General features: G+C 45.0%; 1 protein-coding gene across 1 annotated transcript in view; it reads left to right on the top strand.

Moving 5' to 3' along the window:
- SUGT1 (SGT1 homolog, MIS12 kinetochore complex assembly cochaperone) overlaps positions 1–18,904 on the top strand; it is a 137,778-nt gene that overhangs the window by 28,804 nt on the left and 90,070 nt on the right. Inside the window, exons 4-5 of the mRNA XM_040425388.1 lie at positions 5,786–5,876; positions 17,962–18,031. Coding sequence (XP_040281322.1) covers positions 5,786–5,876; positions 17,962–18,031 — 161 coding nt within the window. The remainder of the gene's footprint in view (positions 1–5,785; positions 5,877–17,961; positions 18,032–18,904) is intronic.

The raw sequence follows: 18,904 nt of genomic DNA, 5'->3' as shown, positions 1-18,904 counted from the left end.
GCCAGGTACATAGTAGGGATCGACCGATTATCGGTTTTACCGATATTATCGGCCGATATTCAGGATTTTGACCGTTATCGGTATCGGCATCTATTTTGCCGATATTCCAATAACGTATTGGGAACACAGAACGCGCTGCTCTCAGCGCTCTCTGTGTTCCCTCCGCAGCACAGGGGAGAAGGAAGCAGTGTCTCCCTCCCCCTGTGATGCTACTGCCGCTGCCGCCAATGAGAGGAGAGAAGACAAGAGGAGGGGAGGGGCTGTGGCCACTGCGCCACTAATGATGTTAACTTACTCCATTCATTCAAATTGAACTGGAGGCGGGAGCTGGCTGCAGAATCACATAGCCGGCTCCCGACCTCTATGAGCAGTAGCGGCGATCCGCAGTAGTTAACCCCTCAGGTGCCGCGGATTGCAGCTACCGCTCATAGAGGTCGGGAGCCGGCTATGTGATTCTGCAGCCAGCTCCCGCCTCCTGTATATGAATAAATGAGAGATTTATGTTCATTGGTGGCGCAGTGCGCCCCCACAAGCCCCCCAGTATTAATCATTGGTGGCGCAGTGCGCCCCCCACCCCAGTATTAAAAACATTGGTAACGCAGTGCGCCCCCCCAGTTTTAATCATTGGTGGCAGTGGCCACAGGGTCCCCTCTCCCCTCCTCCTCCGATGGGAGCCCCAGCAGTGTAAGCCTGGGGCTCCGATCAGTTACCATGGCAGCCAGAACGCTATTGAAGCCCTGGTAAGCTCCATGCTGCTGTGTGCACAAAGCACAGAGCAGCAGGGACAGTGTGAGATCCTATTTACCCTGAAAGAGATCTATCAGGGGGAATAGGACAAGGGTTCTAGTCCCTAAGGGGGCTAAAAGTTAGTAAAAAAAAAAAAACACCAAACTATTAAGTATAAATAAAAAAGATTTACCAAAAAAATGATGATTACACTTACCGGTAATCGGATTTTCCTGACCCCACGACAGCACCTTAGAGAGATGGCTCCGCCCCAGGACAGGAAACCTGCAGCATAAAAAGGTGGAGCCGCTCTCCCACCTCAGTGAGTTTCCAGAGCATGAGAGGGACTCCCCCTTACGTTAGTTCAGTTTAACATTCTTCTTTTTTTTTTTTTTTTGCAACACCCGTGAACACACAGACTTACACCAACAGGGAGGGAATAAAGAGGTGCTGTGGGGTCAGGAAAATCCGATTACCGGTAAGTGTAATCATCATTTTTCCCCTCCCCCACGACAGCACCTTAGAGAGAGATTTCAGAGATCAGCCTCAGGGTGGGAAACAGTACTCAAGACTTTTGTACCAAAGAGAAGGTCAGAAATAGAGTCAAGTTGAAGCCTATAGTGTTTATAGAAAGTGGACGGAGAAGACCAGGTGGCAGCCCGACAGATCTGTTCAATGGATACGCTGGCCCTCTCAGCCCAAGAAGTGGACACCGCCCTCGTGGAGTGAGCCCTCACAGAAATAGGGGGAGACACACCGGATACTGAATACGCCAAGGATATAGCTTCTCTGATCCAGCGGGCAATAGATGCCTTAGAGGCAGTATTACCTTTCCTAGCCCCGCCGAACAGAACAAATAAGGCAGAAGACTTCCTCCAGTCCTTAGTCACCTCCAGGTACTGCAAAATACACCTCCTGACATCGAGGGAATGCATCTCCTTCTCTCTGTCATCTTTTGGTTCTGAAAAGAAAGCTGGAAGAGCTACCTCCTGAGCCCTATTAGTCCTAAGGATTTTTTAGAAATCTTGGAAATGGCTACATCCAGCTTCGGGGCCCTGTCCCAAGATGTAGATGCCTCTTCCTCAAAGGGGTACTTCCGCTTAAAGGTTTTAGAAATAAACGGTTTTTTATCCGGTTTTTTCCATTCTTTTTCTATCACAGCTGAGACCGATTTATGGACAGGGAAACACCTACGCTTCTTTTCCCTAAGTCCCCCAAACACAACATCCTCTACAGATCTATTTTCTCTGGTATCTTCCAATTCCATGGTAGATCGGATAACCTTTAACAATTTGTCCGTATCTTCTGCCGGAAAAAGGAACTTTCCTTCTTTGGTGTCATCCTCCGAAGAGAAGGAATCATTAGAGTCCTCATCCCCGGAGAGAGAGCCACTATCTTCCGATTCCACGTCGGACTCCTGTCTCACTTCTCTTCTTCTCTTCCTACCGGCTTTCAAGGAATTTTTGACTTCGGACATAATAGACTTAATGTCTTTTAGAAGACTCGGAGTCTCCTCGGCCACTGTCTTCTCAATGCACTGCTGACAGAGCTTCTTAGCATAAGAAGAAGACAGCGAGCACTTGCAGATAGGGCATTCCTTGTTCTTTTTCTTTGTCGCCACCTTCTTAGGCACCGTCTAAGAAAAATGGAATATACCCAATCTAAGTAACAGCCTAGACCCTGAAAGGAGCGAGAATAGGACTCACAATACCGGCGGCAAGATTTCAATATCTGCACATTCAGATCTCCCTTCTTCATCCATAATGAAAGGTAACCTGCAAAAATATTGCCCAGGTTATCTACTGCCACCAAGAATTCCTCTCACCTGAGAGATACATAGTTACTGCAAACCTCTCCACGCCAAGATAGCCCAGGAACTTGGTCCACTTCAGGCACACCGAAAACAGACAACGGCGTCCAATAACTCCAGCACCCTCATACCTGTATGTAGTTGGTTTTAAAACTGCCGGGCAGCCGAACTTCCGGTCACCTGACCGGAAGCGCACGGCCGTGGAACGCATGGCACTTCCTGTCCAGACGCCACCCACCAGCGTCTACATCCGGTGGCGTCCTGGCTGGTTTGCAGCAATACTGGGGCCTTCTGGCCACCCTAGATCCGTTGGTGCGGTCCTCCTCGTCTGAGGGACCAGCACCTTCTGCCCTTGTGACCCGGGATCTTCTCACCGGTATCCTGCCCCCGACGCCTGTGGGGATGATCGGACAGGTAAACAAGCCGCCTCCGGCATCTACCGGGACTTCCAGGTCAGGACGACAACTGCAGGCTCCCGTACCAGGACAGGAAACCTCACTGAGGTGGGAGAGCGGCTCCACCTTTTTATGCTGCAGGTTTCCTGTCCTGGGGCGGAGCCATCTTTCTAAGGTGCTGTCGTGGGGGAGGGGGAAAAAAAAAATACACATTAACAATAAAAATATTCTTTTTCAGCAGATTTGTGTAGGAATTTTTTATTTTTTTAAAAAAAAATGAAATTTCACTGAATATCGGTATAAATTATCGGCTATCGGCCTGAAAGTTCACAAATTATCGGTATCGGCCCTAAAAAATCTATATCGGTTGATCCCTAGTACATAGGTACCTGATGCTCACAGTGTTAATTAACTCTGGGAGTGCCAGATTGGGATGTTCCCAGCCGGTGGACGTGAGGAGGGCTCAAGCGTGACGTGAGTAGGGTCTATAGCCAGTCCACCCCCTGCCACCATAGTTGCGGGAAATAATGCTGGGAGTAAGGGCTTGTTCACACGAACGTATGTGTTCCGTTCTGTGCATTGGCCACCGCAATTTACGGTCCCCATTGCACGGAGAACGTTCGTGCAGGCTCCGGGATGGATCCAGACCCATTCAACTTAAAATGGGTCCGCATCCTTCCATTCCGCAAAAAGATAGAGCAAGTTCTATCTTTTTGCGGAATGAAAGTATGGAACGGAACTAGAGTTGTTGCGATACCAAATTTTTGATTCGGTTTCGATACCATGAAAAAGTATTGCGATACTCGATACCATTCGATACCAAGCGAAAAAAATAAACAAAAAAAGCCACGTGCATTCCTCATTTTTAAAAATGGCGAATCGCGCAGTTTTTATTTTATTTTTTCTGTTCCGGCATTCACCACCTAGATTTTTTTTTTATATTTTAATAGTTTGGACTTTTCTGACGTGGCGATGTAATATGTTTATTTATATATTTTATATGTGAAATTGGGAAAAGGGGGGTGATTTATACTTCATATTTTAGTGGTTTTTTTTTTTTCACTTTTTATTTAATAACTATTTCCCCCCTTAGGGGCTAGAACCTGGGATCTTTCATCCCTTTTCCTATTCACCCTGATAGATCTCTATCAGGGTGAATAGGACTCCACACTGTCCCTGCTGCTCTGTGCTTTGTGCACACAGCATCAGGGATGTTACCATGGCAACCAGGGCTTCTGTAGCGTCCTGGCTGCCATGGTAACCGATCGGAGCCCCAGGCTTACACAGCTGGGGCTCCGATCAGAAGCTGCCACTGCACCACCAATGAGGGGGAGTGGAGAGGTCCCTGTGGCCACTGCCACCAATGATTTTAATACTGGAGGGTTGAGAGGGGCCGGCGCACTGTGCCACCAATGATTTTAATGGGATGGGGGGATTGAGGGGGGGGGGGGGGGGGGGGCACACTGCACCACCAATGATTTTACCCCTTTATACAGGAGGCGGGTACTAGCAGATCAGCGGCAGTTAACTGCCGCTGATCGCAGCTCCCTGTCAGGGGCAGGGTGCCGGCAATGCGATTCTGCTGCCGGCACCCGCCTCCTGTATGAGTTAAAGACTGACTACTGTATATGAGTCCAGACTTTCACTATTAGGCCACACAGAGCGGCGCCCAGCGATGTCTCAGCACTCACCATTTAGTCCTGGGCGCCGCTCCGTTCGCCCGCAGTGCCCCATTACTGTCTCCTCTCCTGCTCCACATGCTGCTGATTACTATCGGAGCGATGGGAGGAGACATCAGCTTCACTAGTGGGCGTTCCTTCTCCCTGGCTGTAGCGCTGTCCAATCGCAGCGCAGGGAAAAGGAACGCCCACTAGTGAAGCTGATGTCTCCTCCCATCGCTCCGATAGTAATCCTATCATTGGTGGCGCAGTGCGCCCGCCCCTCTCTTCTCATTGCCGCCCCTCCTCCGCCCCTCTCTTCTCATTGCCGCCCCTCCTCCGCCCCTCTCTTCTCATTGGTGGCAGCGGCAGCAGCACAGGGGGAGGGAGGACAGCTTCCTTCTCCCCGTGCTGCTGAGAGAGAACATGAGCGCGCCGATAGCAGCGCGCTCATGTTCAGAGATACTAGACTGCGCAGAAGCGCAGCCCAGTATCGAAAAAACGGAAATCCCGGTATCGTATCGATACCGGGACAAAAGTATCGATTGGGTATCGAAATTTCGATACCCGCAACAACCCTAAACGGAACCCCATGGAAGCACTCGGTAGTGCTTCCGTAGTGTTCCGTTCCATGCTTCCGTTCCGCATCTCTGGATTTGCGGACCAATTGAAGTGAATGGGTCCACATCCGTGATGCGGAATTCACACGCAACAGTGTCCGTGTATTGCGGATCCGCATATGCGGTCCGCAATACGGAAATGGAACACATACGTTCGTGTGAACAAGCCCTAAATGAGGTGCCGATTTTTTATTTTTTGCTGGAGCATCCATCCCCCATAATGTACTGCCAAATATCATGATGGACTTTTCTAATGATTTCTGGTTTCACTACTCTGGTTTAAGCTATTTTTCCTAGACCCCTATATCTGTAGATTTTGTATTCATTTTACTGTCATCTGCAATGTATTACCTGCCTCTAATAAGAAAATGCGGTTCTGCAAGTGATCTGCACTATTCATTACATTACAGGTAATCACAGAGGAGCAGAAATTTCTTGTCAGACATTGTTATTGATTAAGCTGATTCTTCTCTTCTAGACGTGTAGAGTTTAATCTCTCCGCTGCTAAGGAGAGCTGTTCTCACATGCATTGTAAGGCCGAGACAAATGAATAGCAAAATTGTGCTTGAATTACAGGAGCTGACAAAGGCACTGGAAGAGAAATCCGATGATGCCGCATACTACAGCCAAAGAGCTTATGCTCACATACTTCTTCAGAATTACAATGGTAACCACCAATTTTCACCCTTGTATTTGCCTGACGTTTCTACTTATTTGTTATCAGAATCTTAGGCTAGCTTCACTGAAGACAAAAAAACACAATTATATTACATAGGATAGAGCAGGGATCAGCAACCTTCGGCACTCCAGCTGTTGTGAAACTACAACTCTCAGCATGCTCCTTTCACTTATGTGGTAGTTCAGAGAACAGCCAAGAAAGTGTGCATGATGGGAGACGTAGTTTCAGAACTCCTGTAGTGCCGAAGATTGCTGATCCCTGGGATAGAGGAATGAGGTATGGGGTGCTGACCCTTAGGCCCCTTTCACACGGGCGTGTGCCCCCAATTGTCGTATTGCGGACCACATTTGCGGATCCGCATTACACGGGTGCCCTTGTCAGATGCGGACCCATTCACTTCAAGGGGTCCGCAAATCCGGAGATGCGGAATGGTGCGGAACGGAAGCACTACGGAGTGCTTCCGTGGGGTTTCGTCCCGTACTTCCGTTCCGCAAAAAGATAGAACATGTCCTATCTTTTTGCGGAACGGCCGGATCGCGGACCCATTCAAGTGAATGGGTCCGCGATCTGCCACGGCTGCCCCACAGACTATGCTCTCGTGCATTGCGGCCTGCATTTTGCGGGCCGCAGTACGACCACGGGGCGCACACGCCTGTGTGAAAGAGGCCTTGCGCTGTAGTCTTACTTGTCCTGTCTCTGTGCTTGCCTTTTATAATTTTCTTGTTTCACGAAATGGTGGCTCTGGAAGGTCTAGTAGTCAAAAATATGTATTTTATTTTTTTCTTTTATTGGTCAGGGAAGGATTCTCACACGTGACCAGATTTTTTGATGTAGTAGTCCTTGTACCTCCTGAACAGGTTTCCCCAACCCCTTCTCTGTGACGTGGATTGGAATATTATTTTATAGTTTCTTTCACCTAAAGTTGCAGTTGGTCTTTATTACAAGTTTTCGTCAGTCTTCATTTTCTCTGCATCTACAGACTGTTTCTTCTAGCTGTCAGTGAGCTGCTCTTGGGATTTCTTCTGTAGCCCTTACCTCTAGTTCCCTAACACCTCATAAACACTCATTTAAAGGGCATCTGTCAGCAGATTTGTAGCTATGAAACTGACTGACCTGTTACATGTGCACTTGGCAGCTGAAGGTATCTGTGTTGGTCTCATGTTCATATGTGCCCGCATTGCTGAGAGAAATTATCTTTTAATATATGCTAATGAGCCTCTAGGAGCAATGGGGGCAATGTAACATGTCATCCAGTTTCATAGGTACAAATCTGACAGGTGCCCTTTAAGGCCCCTTTACACAGGCCAGTTATCAGTAACAAACATTGTATGAGCAGTCATTGCCGATAATTGGCCTGTGTAAAGGTGCCGCCAATCATTGATGCGCTACTCATTGTTTCTGGACCGCAGATCGTCCTGTGTAAATGGATCTGCTGTGCAGAAAGAATGTTAAAGGGGTTGTACCACTTAGGCTACTTTCACACTCGTGTTTGGTGCGGATCCGTCATGGATCTGCACAGACTGATCTGTTCAGATAATACAACCGTCTGCATCTGTTCAGAACGGATCCATTTGTATTATCTTTAACATAGCCAAAACGTTATCCGGATCCATTTTCTATTGTGCCAGATTGTGTCAATGAAAACGGATCCGTCCCCATTGACTTACGTTGTGTGTCAGGACGGATCCGTTTGTCTCAGTTTCGTCACACGAACACCAAAACGTTGCAAGCAGTGTTTTGGTGTCCGCCTCCAAAGTGGAATGGAGACGGAACGGAGCATTCTGAGCGGATCCTTATCCATTAAGAATGCATTAAGGGCAAAACTGATCCGTTTTGGACCGCTTGTGAGAGCCCTGAACGGATCTCACAAACGGAAACCAAAACTCCAGTGTGAAAGTAGCCTTATATAAATGTATCCCGCCCAACAGATATCACTGTTATATCACTTTCCTCAATTACCACCATTTACCAAAACTGGCTTATTCAAAAGTTATCAGCCTACCACTGCACCCTGGGGTAGATCTGTTTTGATATTCAGTTGCTGTTGGACATCTCTTGTATTGGAGCCTTGTCATTTAAGACATTGGAAGCGTAATTGGTATGAACAGGGGGCATGGTTAGTGTCAGATGATCTGCTGGTGTCAGGACTTCTCACCGTCCTAAGGCATGATGGGACAGCTGACACATGACAAACCATGGAGTAGGATTCAAGCATGGGGGATAAGAGAAAACTGCAAATGAGGTGAATCTGAAAATAAAAAATAAAAAATCTAAGGAGTAATGGGAGCTAGAGTAATTAATGCAAATAAACTATAGAGCGAAAAGTAGGTTCAACCTTTTTTGGAATAAATCTTTTTTTTATTGTATTTGAGGATACAACAGGATCGTTGCAAAACATAAGACCCAGATATTCACATCATAAATAAAAGGTTGGATCCGTCATGTATCTGCACAGACGGATCCGTTCAGATAATACAAACGTCTGCATCCGTTCAGAACTGATCCTTTTGTATTATCTTTAACATAGCCAAGATGGATCCGCCTTGAACACCTATGAAAGTCAATGGAGGACAGATCCGTTTTCTATTGTGCCAGATTGTGTCATAGAAAATGGATCCGTCCCCATTGACTTTCATTGTGTGTCAGAACGGATCCGTTTGGCTCAGTTTCGTCAGATGGACACCAAAACGCTGCAAGCAGCGTTTTGATGTCCGTCTCCAAAGCGGAATGAAGATGAAACGGAGGCAAAGTGATGCATTCTGAGCGGATCCTTTTCCATTCAGAATGCATTAGGGCAAAACTGATCCATTTTGGACCGCTTACGAGATCCCTGAACGGATCTCACAAACGGAAAGCCAAAACGCCAGTGTGAAAGTAGCCTAAAAGGGACACTTCCATCAAAAAACATTTTTATCATATTTCAACAACCTACATGTGAATATTCTATGTATTGGGTTACAGCAGATTAATATAGAACACATTATTCTCATGATAACTTGTAAGCAGTATGATAGTCTAGGTCAATGGACATCTTTATCAAGAGAACAAGAGCAGTCATACTGTTATCCCACTTCAACACCTAATATTATCATGATGATCACCTTGTAGATAACATCTTCCCCTCACAACAGCCAAGCATTCTAACAAAATGTGCTTTCTATAAAGATTGAGCTTAAAAAATACTCCTTTCTGATGGAATTGTCCCTTAAAATGTGAGTGTTCATGAGCTGTAAAAAATTACAGATAATGTTTCACTGTAAAGGAACAGTCTGCGGATGCAGTGAAACTGAAGGCTGTAGAAGACAAACCGCTGTGAAAATGTTTAAAGGGAGTCTGTCACCAGCATTTCACTTTTTTAACCCTTCCCACAGCTCCCTAGCATATTTACAGTTAATAAAAACGTTACCTCTGGCATCAATCCTGGACTTCTAGAACCCTCAAAAACGATCTTTATAAGATATGCAAATGAGGGCTCGCAAGTGCCCAGGGCGGCGTTACTCTCTTAGGTGCCCTGCTTGCTCAGCCTTCTCATTGGGTCCCCCCCGCCCCTTCCTACCCATTGCCCGCCCATCCTTTTCCTCTGACCGACTTTGTACTAACTTGTTATGCTGCCGATATCCCGCGCCGGCGCACTCATTCCTTTGGCTGGCGCATGCGCACTGCGATGCCCATTCCTTGTACGGCATCACAGTAACTATTGCGCATGCGCCGGCTAACGACGCCGATTTTCACGTCGTTAGCCGGCGCATGCGCAATAGTTACTGTGGTGCCGTACAAGGAATGGGCATCGCAGTGCGCATGCGCCGGCCAAAGGAATGAGTGCGCCGGCGCGGGATATCGGCAGCATAACAAGTTAGTACAAAGGCGGTCAGAGGGAAAGGATGGGCGGGCAGAGGGTAGGAAGGGGCGGGGGGACGCAATGAGAAGGCTGAGCAAGCAGGGCACCTAAGAGAGTAACGCCGCCCCTGGGCACTTGCGAGCCCTCATTTGCATATCTTATAAAGATCGTTTTTGAGGGTTCTATAAGTCCAGGATTGATGCCAGAGGTAATGTTTTTATTAACTGTAAGCATGCTAGGGAGCTGTGGGAAGGGTTAAAAAAGTGAAATGCTGGTGACAGACTCCCTTTAAAGGGGTTGTCCGAGTTCTAAAAAAAAAATATAGCACTGTAAATCTGATGGTCAGCAATATATAACTAAGCTAAGCAAGTTTTAGGCAAAACAAATTCCATTTCCTAATTTCCCTTGTTCTCTTCTGGCCCTTTGTTTACCTGCAATAACAACAATATCTGCCCCTCCTCCTGCTCTGCAAAGGGAGTGAATACAAGAGCTGCCCTGAGTGACATGTCTGCCTGCTGGGAGACTCTGCAGCATGTTATGTGTAGGACTATAAGTCCCAGCTGTACAATGACACTGCTGATACACACAGAATCTTTCCCCTACCTGTTCTTGTGCAATGCTCTGCAGGACTCCTCTAGTCTGTCAGCTCCTATGCCCAGCATTTGTCTCCTCACTACCTGCAGCTACTCAGTAAAGCCTTCAGCCCTGAGTCTGTGCTGCTGAAGGGGTTAAAGTTTTTCCTGAGGACTCCAGGGAGAGGGAGACACAGGGTGCATAGCCAGTGCAGTGACCAGACACAGACATGCTCTCTCAGGCTTGTGCATGAAACATCATCAGAGCAGGGAGAGAAGTTGACATCATGGGTCATGTGACCCTCGGTGAAATCTGAGAAAGGAGCAACTGCAAATAAAGTGCATTGAAAAACCCTTATTTGCCTAGTTAGAAATATACAAAGGACAAAAAATAACTCAGACAACCCCTTTAATAAAGACAATTGAAATGGTTTCAGCCCATAAGTGGCATGCAGTAGTAAAAAATGCTCTTAAAAGTGTATATAGCCTGTAAGGTAGACTATAAATATTTATAGCAAAGACTGTAGTTTTAGTTATTGAGAAATAAACTTGCCTTTCTGCAGGTGACTGATAAATAAGTAAGTTTTCACAGATACTGACGCTACTACATGTGCCATGTGCAGTTGTACTCCTTGTTTCCCCAAATTTTTTTTTTTTTTTTTACTGATGAACTATCTTCAGGATAGTTCCTAGGCCTTATGACATCAAAGAAAACCACAGAAATAAGATAATAATGCACTTAGTAAAGTAGATGCAAGCATTATATATGAACAAAGTCCTCACTCTGATATGATAATATCTGAGACACTTAGTCAATATATTTTGATCAAAACACATCTAAGCCCGCCTACCAAGCGCCAAGGTGGTCTCAGGTCAGGCAGGTCCTATGCTAAACCTACCTAAGCCATTGGGCTTCTATGTTCAGGAGCGCAGACGCTGCACATTTGTGTGCTGCTCCTAGTCACCTCCATATGCATGAAGCAACCAATGGGAGGAGGAGCCAGCACACCTATATGTACCACCTAATCAAGGCGCTCTATTGGATAGGAAGGGCAAAAGTGCAGAGGAATGCTACTCCCAAGATAAAATAGGTGCGCATTCACACTTGAAGGTAGGCGGGCTTAGATGTGTTTTGATCAAAATATATTGACTAAGTGTCTCAGATATTATCATATCAGAGTGAGGACTTTGTCCATATATAATGCTTGCATCTACTTTACTAAGTGCATTATTATCTTATTTCTGTTTTTTTTCTTTAATAATATGGCTAGTGACATCCGCACATTTGTATATCATACTGTGCAGGATGTTTTTATCTTAGTTTTTTCTGTGATTTTTTTTTTTTTGCCTTATGACATCACATTCATCTTTCACGTGGCCTAGGTGCAGCTCAGTCCCATCCGAGTGATTGGGTCTGAGCTGCAATACCAAATGGACAGCGCTGATCAAAGAAGCTGCAGCACTCATGTAGATCTTCTTTCCTCTTCTCCTCTTTTTGACCCAGACTGCCATGACACATTCTTTCAGCCGCATCTCGTCTTTACAGAATTTGTTATGTTACATTTCTCATAATTGGGGTCATTTATCAAATTGGTGTAAAGTAGAACTGGCTTAGTTGCCCATAGCAGCCAATCAGATTCCACCTTTCATTTTCCAAAGGAGCTGTCAAAAATGAAAGGCAGAATCTGTTGCTATGGGCCACTAAGCCAGTTCTACTTTACACCAGTTTGATAAATTATCCCAAAGGTCCCTATAGTGTCTACAACAATTATAATGTCCCCTAGAGTGCCCCCAGTAATAATAATGACACCCTATATTGTGCTCCAGGTAATAATCGCTGTATAGTGTCCCAAAAAATAATGTCCCTGTAATATAAATGCCCCTACACTGCCCCCACATAGTAATTTTTTTGTTTAATGAATTTTTTCTTGCAACACAGCAAGGGTTAACAGCAAAATAAACTTCAATATACATTACTCCGATTCTGCAGTTTACAGAAATACACCATATGTGGTGGTAAATAGCTGTCTGGGCACATGGCAGTGGTCAGAAGGAAAAGAGCGCCATATGGATTTTAAAGGCAGATTTTGCTAGAATGGTTTTTAGGCACCATTTTGTATTTGAAGAGACCCTGACGTACCTCTACAGTGGGAACCCTCAAAAAGTGACCCAATTTTGGAAACTGCACCCCTTAAAGAATATATTAAGGGGGGTCCTGAGCACTTTGACTCCCTAAGCATTTTACTGAATTTGGAAACACTTGGCTGTGAAATTGAAAAGTGTTATGTCTTCCAATAAAATGTTGCTTTAGCCCCAGATTTTTTCATCTTCACAAGGGGTAACAGGAGAAAAAGCCCCCCATAATTTGATGGTAAACTGCTGGGGGGGGGGGGGGGGGCACATGGCAGATGGCAGGACTCAGAATGGAAGGAGCGCCATATGGCTTTTGCAGCGCAGATTTTGATGGATTGGTTTCCGGGTGCCATTTATTTTTATTTTTTGGGTGATTGTCTTATGTGGAGGCTCTTTTTTTGCAGGATGAGGTGACTTTTTCATTGGTACCATTTTGGGGTACATAAGACTTTTTGATCGCTTCGTATTACACTTTTTGTGAGGCAAGGTGAAAAAAAATTTAGCATGTGTTTTTTTTTTTTTCAGCATTCACCTGAGGGGGCATATACGGTAATACTCTATTTTTATAGAAGTAGGTTGTTAAGGATGCTGAGATACCTAATATGTCAATAATTTTTATTTTTAAGTTTTACACAGTGAAAGCCTTTTTGAACAAAATAAAATCTTGCCTTTTTCTGAGAGTCATATTTCTTTTTTACTTTTTGGGCAGTTGTCTTAGGTAGGGTCTCATATTTTTTTTGTGGGATGAGATGACTGTTTGATTGTACCATTTTAAGTTAAATACGCCTTTTTGGTTCCTTGGTATTACACTTTTTGTGAGGCAAGGTGACCAGAAAATGGCTGTTTTGGCAATGTTTTATTTATTTATTTACGGTGTTCACTTCACGGGGTGGATCATGTGATACAACTTTTGGGGGTCTGATCCCTTTTACAATGCATTACAATACATCTGTATTACTCAATGTAATACACTTACAGCCTGTTTCCTGTGAGATCCAGGGGGCTGGTTCTCACAGGCTGACAGGGAAGGGAGCACAATACCTGAGGAAGGCATCAGGCTGCCGTCCCAGCCATCAGGTCCCCATCACAGCAGAACGGGGACCCGATGGACACCGGGACCCGTGAGGATACCGCACAGGGTTAATGCTGGCGCATACAGCAGGGGTCCGGCTATCAATGACTGCCGGACCCCTGCAGCTGCGCCTGCCTGATCAGCGAGCCCTAGCTGTACAGTGCTGGGATTTCAGGCCAAGTTCCCAGTGCCATATACAGTGCTGGTATCCTACGGGTTAAAATGGATTTAACAATTTTTATTTAAAACGGAGTGCTTTTTTACACGCCATGATTGTAGTGCAGTTGCTGGTTTATTTTTAAAAAATTTTTATCCTGCTATCCCTGTAATTCTATATGTAAAAGTTGTTGGCATTCATATGCTTGTGGAAATTCTCTTTACAGTTTACTGGAGAAGATGTGATAAGCCATGTTCTGTATATATCATGTCTATAACAATTTCAAAAATTCATTTTGACCTGTTTGTCTCCCATTTGTTTGGCTACTTCAGACTTTTCCAGCGATGTTGTATTAATTGGGGTTCTGTGTAATAGGCGGATGTTGGCAGTCCTCCATAGTGTTATCTGCTTTTTGCAGTCCATCCCTGCTCTTGCTAAAAGTGGTGACTCTGATCCTTCTTTTATATCGAGAGGAAAAGCTTGAAGCTCCTGGGCCCCAATCCTAAATCTGTGCCAGAGTTCAATAAATGTCACTTGACATTTATACTGCTTAGCAGAGGGGCTTTTGGGCCTTGTAAAAGGACAGCTTCTGTACCCCACCTCAGGCCGTCTCCACTCTATGCCTTGAACCCCTGAGTGAAAGCTCAGTTTCTTTTGACAGTGGGCGGTGCAGGTCTTCATTCTGCAGCAACACCTTTTGACGTTGCTGCAGTAGAGGAGGGTTGCCCGTTCCAGGATTGCTCCTGTGCTAAGAACCAGATGTTACTAACAGCTCCAGTAGTGTTGCCCTTGTGGTAGAGAAACAGAGCATAATGTATTAGCATACAGGAGTATATTAATAAATCATAAGATGGTAATCCCATTATTGGATTTTTTTTTTTTTTATGTTTTAAATGTGATAAAAATAGGCAAAAACACCATTATTTAGTATAAAATGCATTTTATTGTGCACGTATTAAATAAAAAAAACTGTTCATATTAGAATTCATTTATCAGGTTTAGTGTGAAACGTTAACATTTATAAAGATAGAAAAGATTGCCAAACATGTTTTTTTTTTTTTTTATATATATTTCCAAAGCAAAAAAATTGCATGAATTACGCTGTGATTTATACCTGTCCCCAAACAATGCCAAAAAATATAAAAATTTCTTCCACATAAAAGGAGACCTCAGATAATAAAAGGTATGTGTGCTGAAATGTAGAAAGGCAAATATAAAAAAGTTTGCTGATCATTAAAGGGGTTGTCTAAGTTATGTTTATTGATCTATATTCGGGATAGGTCAACAATATCAGATCGGCGGGGGTCCGACACCCGGCACCCCCGCCAATCAGCTGTTTGTAGAGAAGGCACACTCTGTGCGAGCGCTGTCTTCTCTTCATTACATACCTGCTTGCCATTGCAACAGCAGCGGTGATCAGGTGTAATTACACCTAAGCCGCCCCATTTATATCAATGGGGTGGCTCATTGCCATTCACTTGAATAAGAAGAAGTCATTCCCTTGAAGTGAATGGGACGGTGAGCAGGTAAACCATGAACAGAAGACAGCGCTGGCACTGCAATCGCCTTCTCTTCAAACAGCTCATCGGTGGGGGTGCCAGTTGTTGGACCCCGCCGATCTGATATTGATGAGGTCATCAATAAAAATAACTTGGGTAACCCTTTTAAAGCCTTTTCAAACCTGGTCATTAAGGGGTTAAAGAGGTTGTTGGCACTGGGGCGGAGGGGATTTGAACAGGTTAAATTGCATTAATTTATTGTTTACCACCTTCCCTAATTAATTTATTTTATTTTTTAATAGATTATGTACCCCATTAATAAATCTACACTGCTGTAGATGACTGTTTTGCCTCCGTTCTGTGGTTTTATATTTCCACACCTGAGAATGATGACTCAATCAGTACATCTATAGCTTACTTATTTTACTATAACGTTCATGTTTCTTTAGTTATGATTGTGTTATGTAATCAATCCGTCCAGTGTTGTAGCAGCTGCTTTTCAGAATTGTAAACTGCTACACAGGTATTGCTGTGAAATATATATGTAATGTACGTACGTGATACCTCAAGATACTATGGCCTCAGGATACAATATTTTCATACAATGATCTGTTCTAGGCCATTGTAAAATGAAACTAGACTCAACACGCAATGCCTCAGACACAAGCAATGAACGTTGCCGTTTCACTAGTATGAGATCTGTGTTGGTGTCTAGTAGCTCCTCTGTGGTACTACATGTTCTGTGCTGCCCCCTATCTGTGTGGTACTACATGTTCTGTGCTGCCCCCTATCTGTGTGGTACTACATGTTCTGTGCTGCCCCCTATCTGTGTGGTACTACATGTTCTGTGCTGCCCCCTATCTGTGTGGTACTACATGTTCTGTGCTGCCCCCTATCTGTGTGGTACTACATGTTCTGTGCTGCCCCCTATCTGTGTGGTACTACATGTTCTGTGCTGCCCCCTATCTGTGTGGTACTACATGTTCTGTGCTGCCCCCTATCTGTGTGGTACTACATGTTCTGTGCTGCCCCCTATCTGTGTGGTACTACATGTTCTGTGCTGCCCCCTATCTCTGTGGTACTACATGTTCTGTGCTGCCCCCTATCTCTGTGGTACTACATGTTCTGTGCTGCCCCCTATCTGTGCCCGGTTAGCCGTTCCTTTGGACACCAGGTGAGAAGCAGCTTCATTTTATTTTTCTGGTCCATGGATGTACTACACAAAACCCTGAAGAAGCTCCTGTCCTCACCATAGATGGTGATTTCCAGCTTCCAGCATCTATTCCTGGCTATTATATGAAGGGACTAGCTTTATCTGTCTTGGTGATCTTCTCAGCTTCACTTTTTCTTATGTTGAGATTAGGGATCGACCGATTATCGGCCGATATTGAGGATTTTGAACGTTATTGGTATCTGCATCTATTTTGCCGATATACCGATAACATATTGGGAACACAGAATGCGCTGCTCTCAGCGCTCTCTGTGTTCCCTCCGCAGCACAGGGGAGAAGGAAGCAGTGTCTCCCTCCCCCTGTGCTGCTGCTGCCGCCAATGAGAGGAGAGAACAAAAGAGGAGGGGAGGGGCTGTGGCCAGCGCTCCACCAATGAAGATAAGCCTTTCATTAATTAATATACAGGAGGCGGGAGCTGGCTGCAGAATCACATAGCCGGCTCCCGACCTCTATGAACTGTAGCTGCGATCTGCGGTAGTTAACTCCTCAGGTGCCGCGGATCGCAGCTACCGCTCATAGAGGTCGGGAGCCGGCTATGTGATTCTGCACCCAGCTCCCGCCTCCTGTATATGATTGAGAGACTTATCTTCATTGGTGGCGCAGTGCGCCCCCCCCCCCCCCCAAGCCCCCCAGTATTAATCATTGGTGGCGCAGTGCGCCCCCCCCCCCCAAGCCCCCCAGTATCAATCATTGGTGGCGCAGTGCGCCCCCCATCCCAATAGTAAAAACATTGGTGGCGCAGTGCGCCCCCCCCCCGACCCAGTATTACTCATTGGTGGCAGTGGCCACAGGGTCCCCTCTCCCCTGCTCCTCCGATCGGAGCCCCAGCTGTGTAATTCTGGGGCTCCGATCGGTTACCATGGCAGCCAGGACGCTATTGAAGCCCTGGCTGCCATGATAAGCTCCATGCTGCTGTGTGCACTATGCACAGAGCAGCAGGGACAGTGTGAGATCCTATTCCCCCTGAAAGAGATCTATCAGGGGGAATAGGACAAGGGTTCTAGTCCCTAAGGGGGCTAAAAGTTAGTGAAAAAAAAAACAACACAAAAATATTAAGTATAAATGAAAAAGATTTAAAAAAAAAAAATACACATTAACAAACAAAAAAAATACACATTAACAATAAACATTAATTTTCGGCAGATTTGTGTATGAATTTTTTTTTTCTAAAAAATGAAAATTCTCAGAATATCGGTATAAATTATTGGCTATCGGCCTGAAAGTTCACAAATTATCGGTATCGGCCCTAAAAAATCAATATCGGTCGATCCCTAGTTGAGATGACATTCTTGGGCTGTGGAACCAATTAGTGTTATGGTCTCAAGTTACAATGGTTTAAACTTACAATGGTCGTCCCAGAACCGCCTAATAATGTAATCAGAGGGGCCACTGTATATGTGTGTACACATATGTATGTATGTATATATATATATATTTATGTTTTGTAAGGGTTAAATAATTTTCCACCTGCATGTGTTCACGTACCATTGCAGATATAGTTTGCAGTGAGCCAGGCTTCCCAGTGTAATTCAGCAATGTGTTTGAATTCTCAATGCTTTGGTTTGATGCAGATGCTGTTTTGGATGCGAAGAGGTCCCTCGAGCTCCAGCCTAACAATGCAAACGCTTTCCTCAGGAAGGGGTATGTGTCAGTACTAGTTTCCAATTACATTTATTACCGTCTGCAAACCTCTGGCCATGCAGCGTTAAATTGGATATTCATCAGTGCTGCTCTAATATGGATGAAGTTGTCCTATGAAAAGACCAGAAATACCAACTAGCTAATGAGAAATGTTGACCATTGATTATACGAGGCGCCGCTATTCCACAAAAACCACAACTTTCGAACTGCAGGCAACAGTTTTCACCCGGCGTATCAAAGGGGGCTGTCATGTAACACCAAATTCCGATTTTTCTCCCCCCCATCAGTCCCAAGCTACATTATAGCCGGCAGTCACAGTCACTTGGAAAATGGATGCTCTGATTATGTTCTTTTCTACAGGCAGCAGGCACAAGGAAATGTGCAGATCAGAAAAGCGCTGATATATTTAATGGGTGCATTTGATGTGAAGGCCCCCCCCCCCCCCTCCCCTTTGCTTATATCAGAGACCTTTTTAAATTCTGGTTCTCTCTTATGCTGGATTACTTTGTTTCCACGGCAACTGTGATTTGAAATTGTTTCCTCTCTTAGAGGTTTCCGATTTGCATGATGTCATTGTATTAGCGGCGCATGTAATCTTCTTCAAAGTGTCCTTTCTGTGCCCCGCATGTTCTTGTCGCAATCTGCACAGGGCTCCGATGTCTCGTTTGAAAATTATGTTTTATGATAATCTTGTCAGACAACTGGGCATTTTTTTTTGCAACAGCAAAGCATAATGGGAGAATTATATATCTGTGAAAAAATAATAAAACATCACGCTTGTGTTTATCCCTATAATAATACGCAGAAAATGAGCTTTTTGCGTTAGCGTGCCGTGTATGTAGATCATGTATGTCTTCCATACTCGCCCTGTTT

This window comes from Bufo bufo, chromosome 3 (assembly GCF_905171765.1).
Source record: "Bufo bufo chromosome 3, aBufBuf1.1, whole genome shotgun sequence".
Classification (NCBI taxonomy): Eukaryota; Metazoa; Chordata; class Amphibia; order Anura; family Bufonidae; genus Bufo; species Bufo bufo.
The sequence above is the reverse complement of the archived record's forward strand: the minus strand, read 5'-3'. Positions and strand labels throughout refer to the sequence as shown.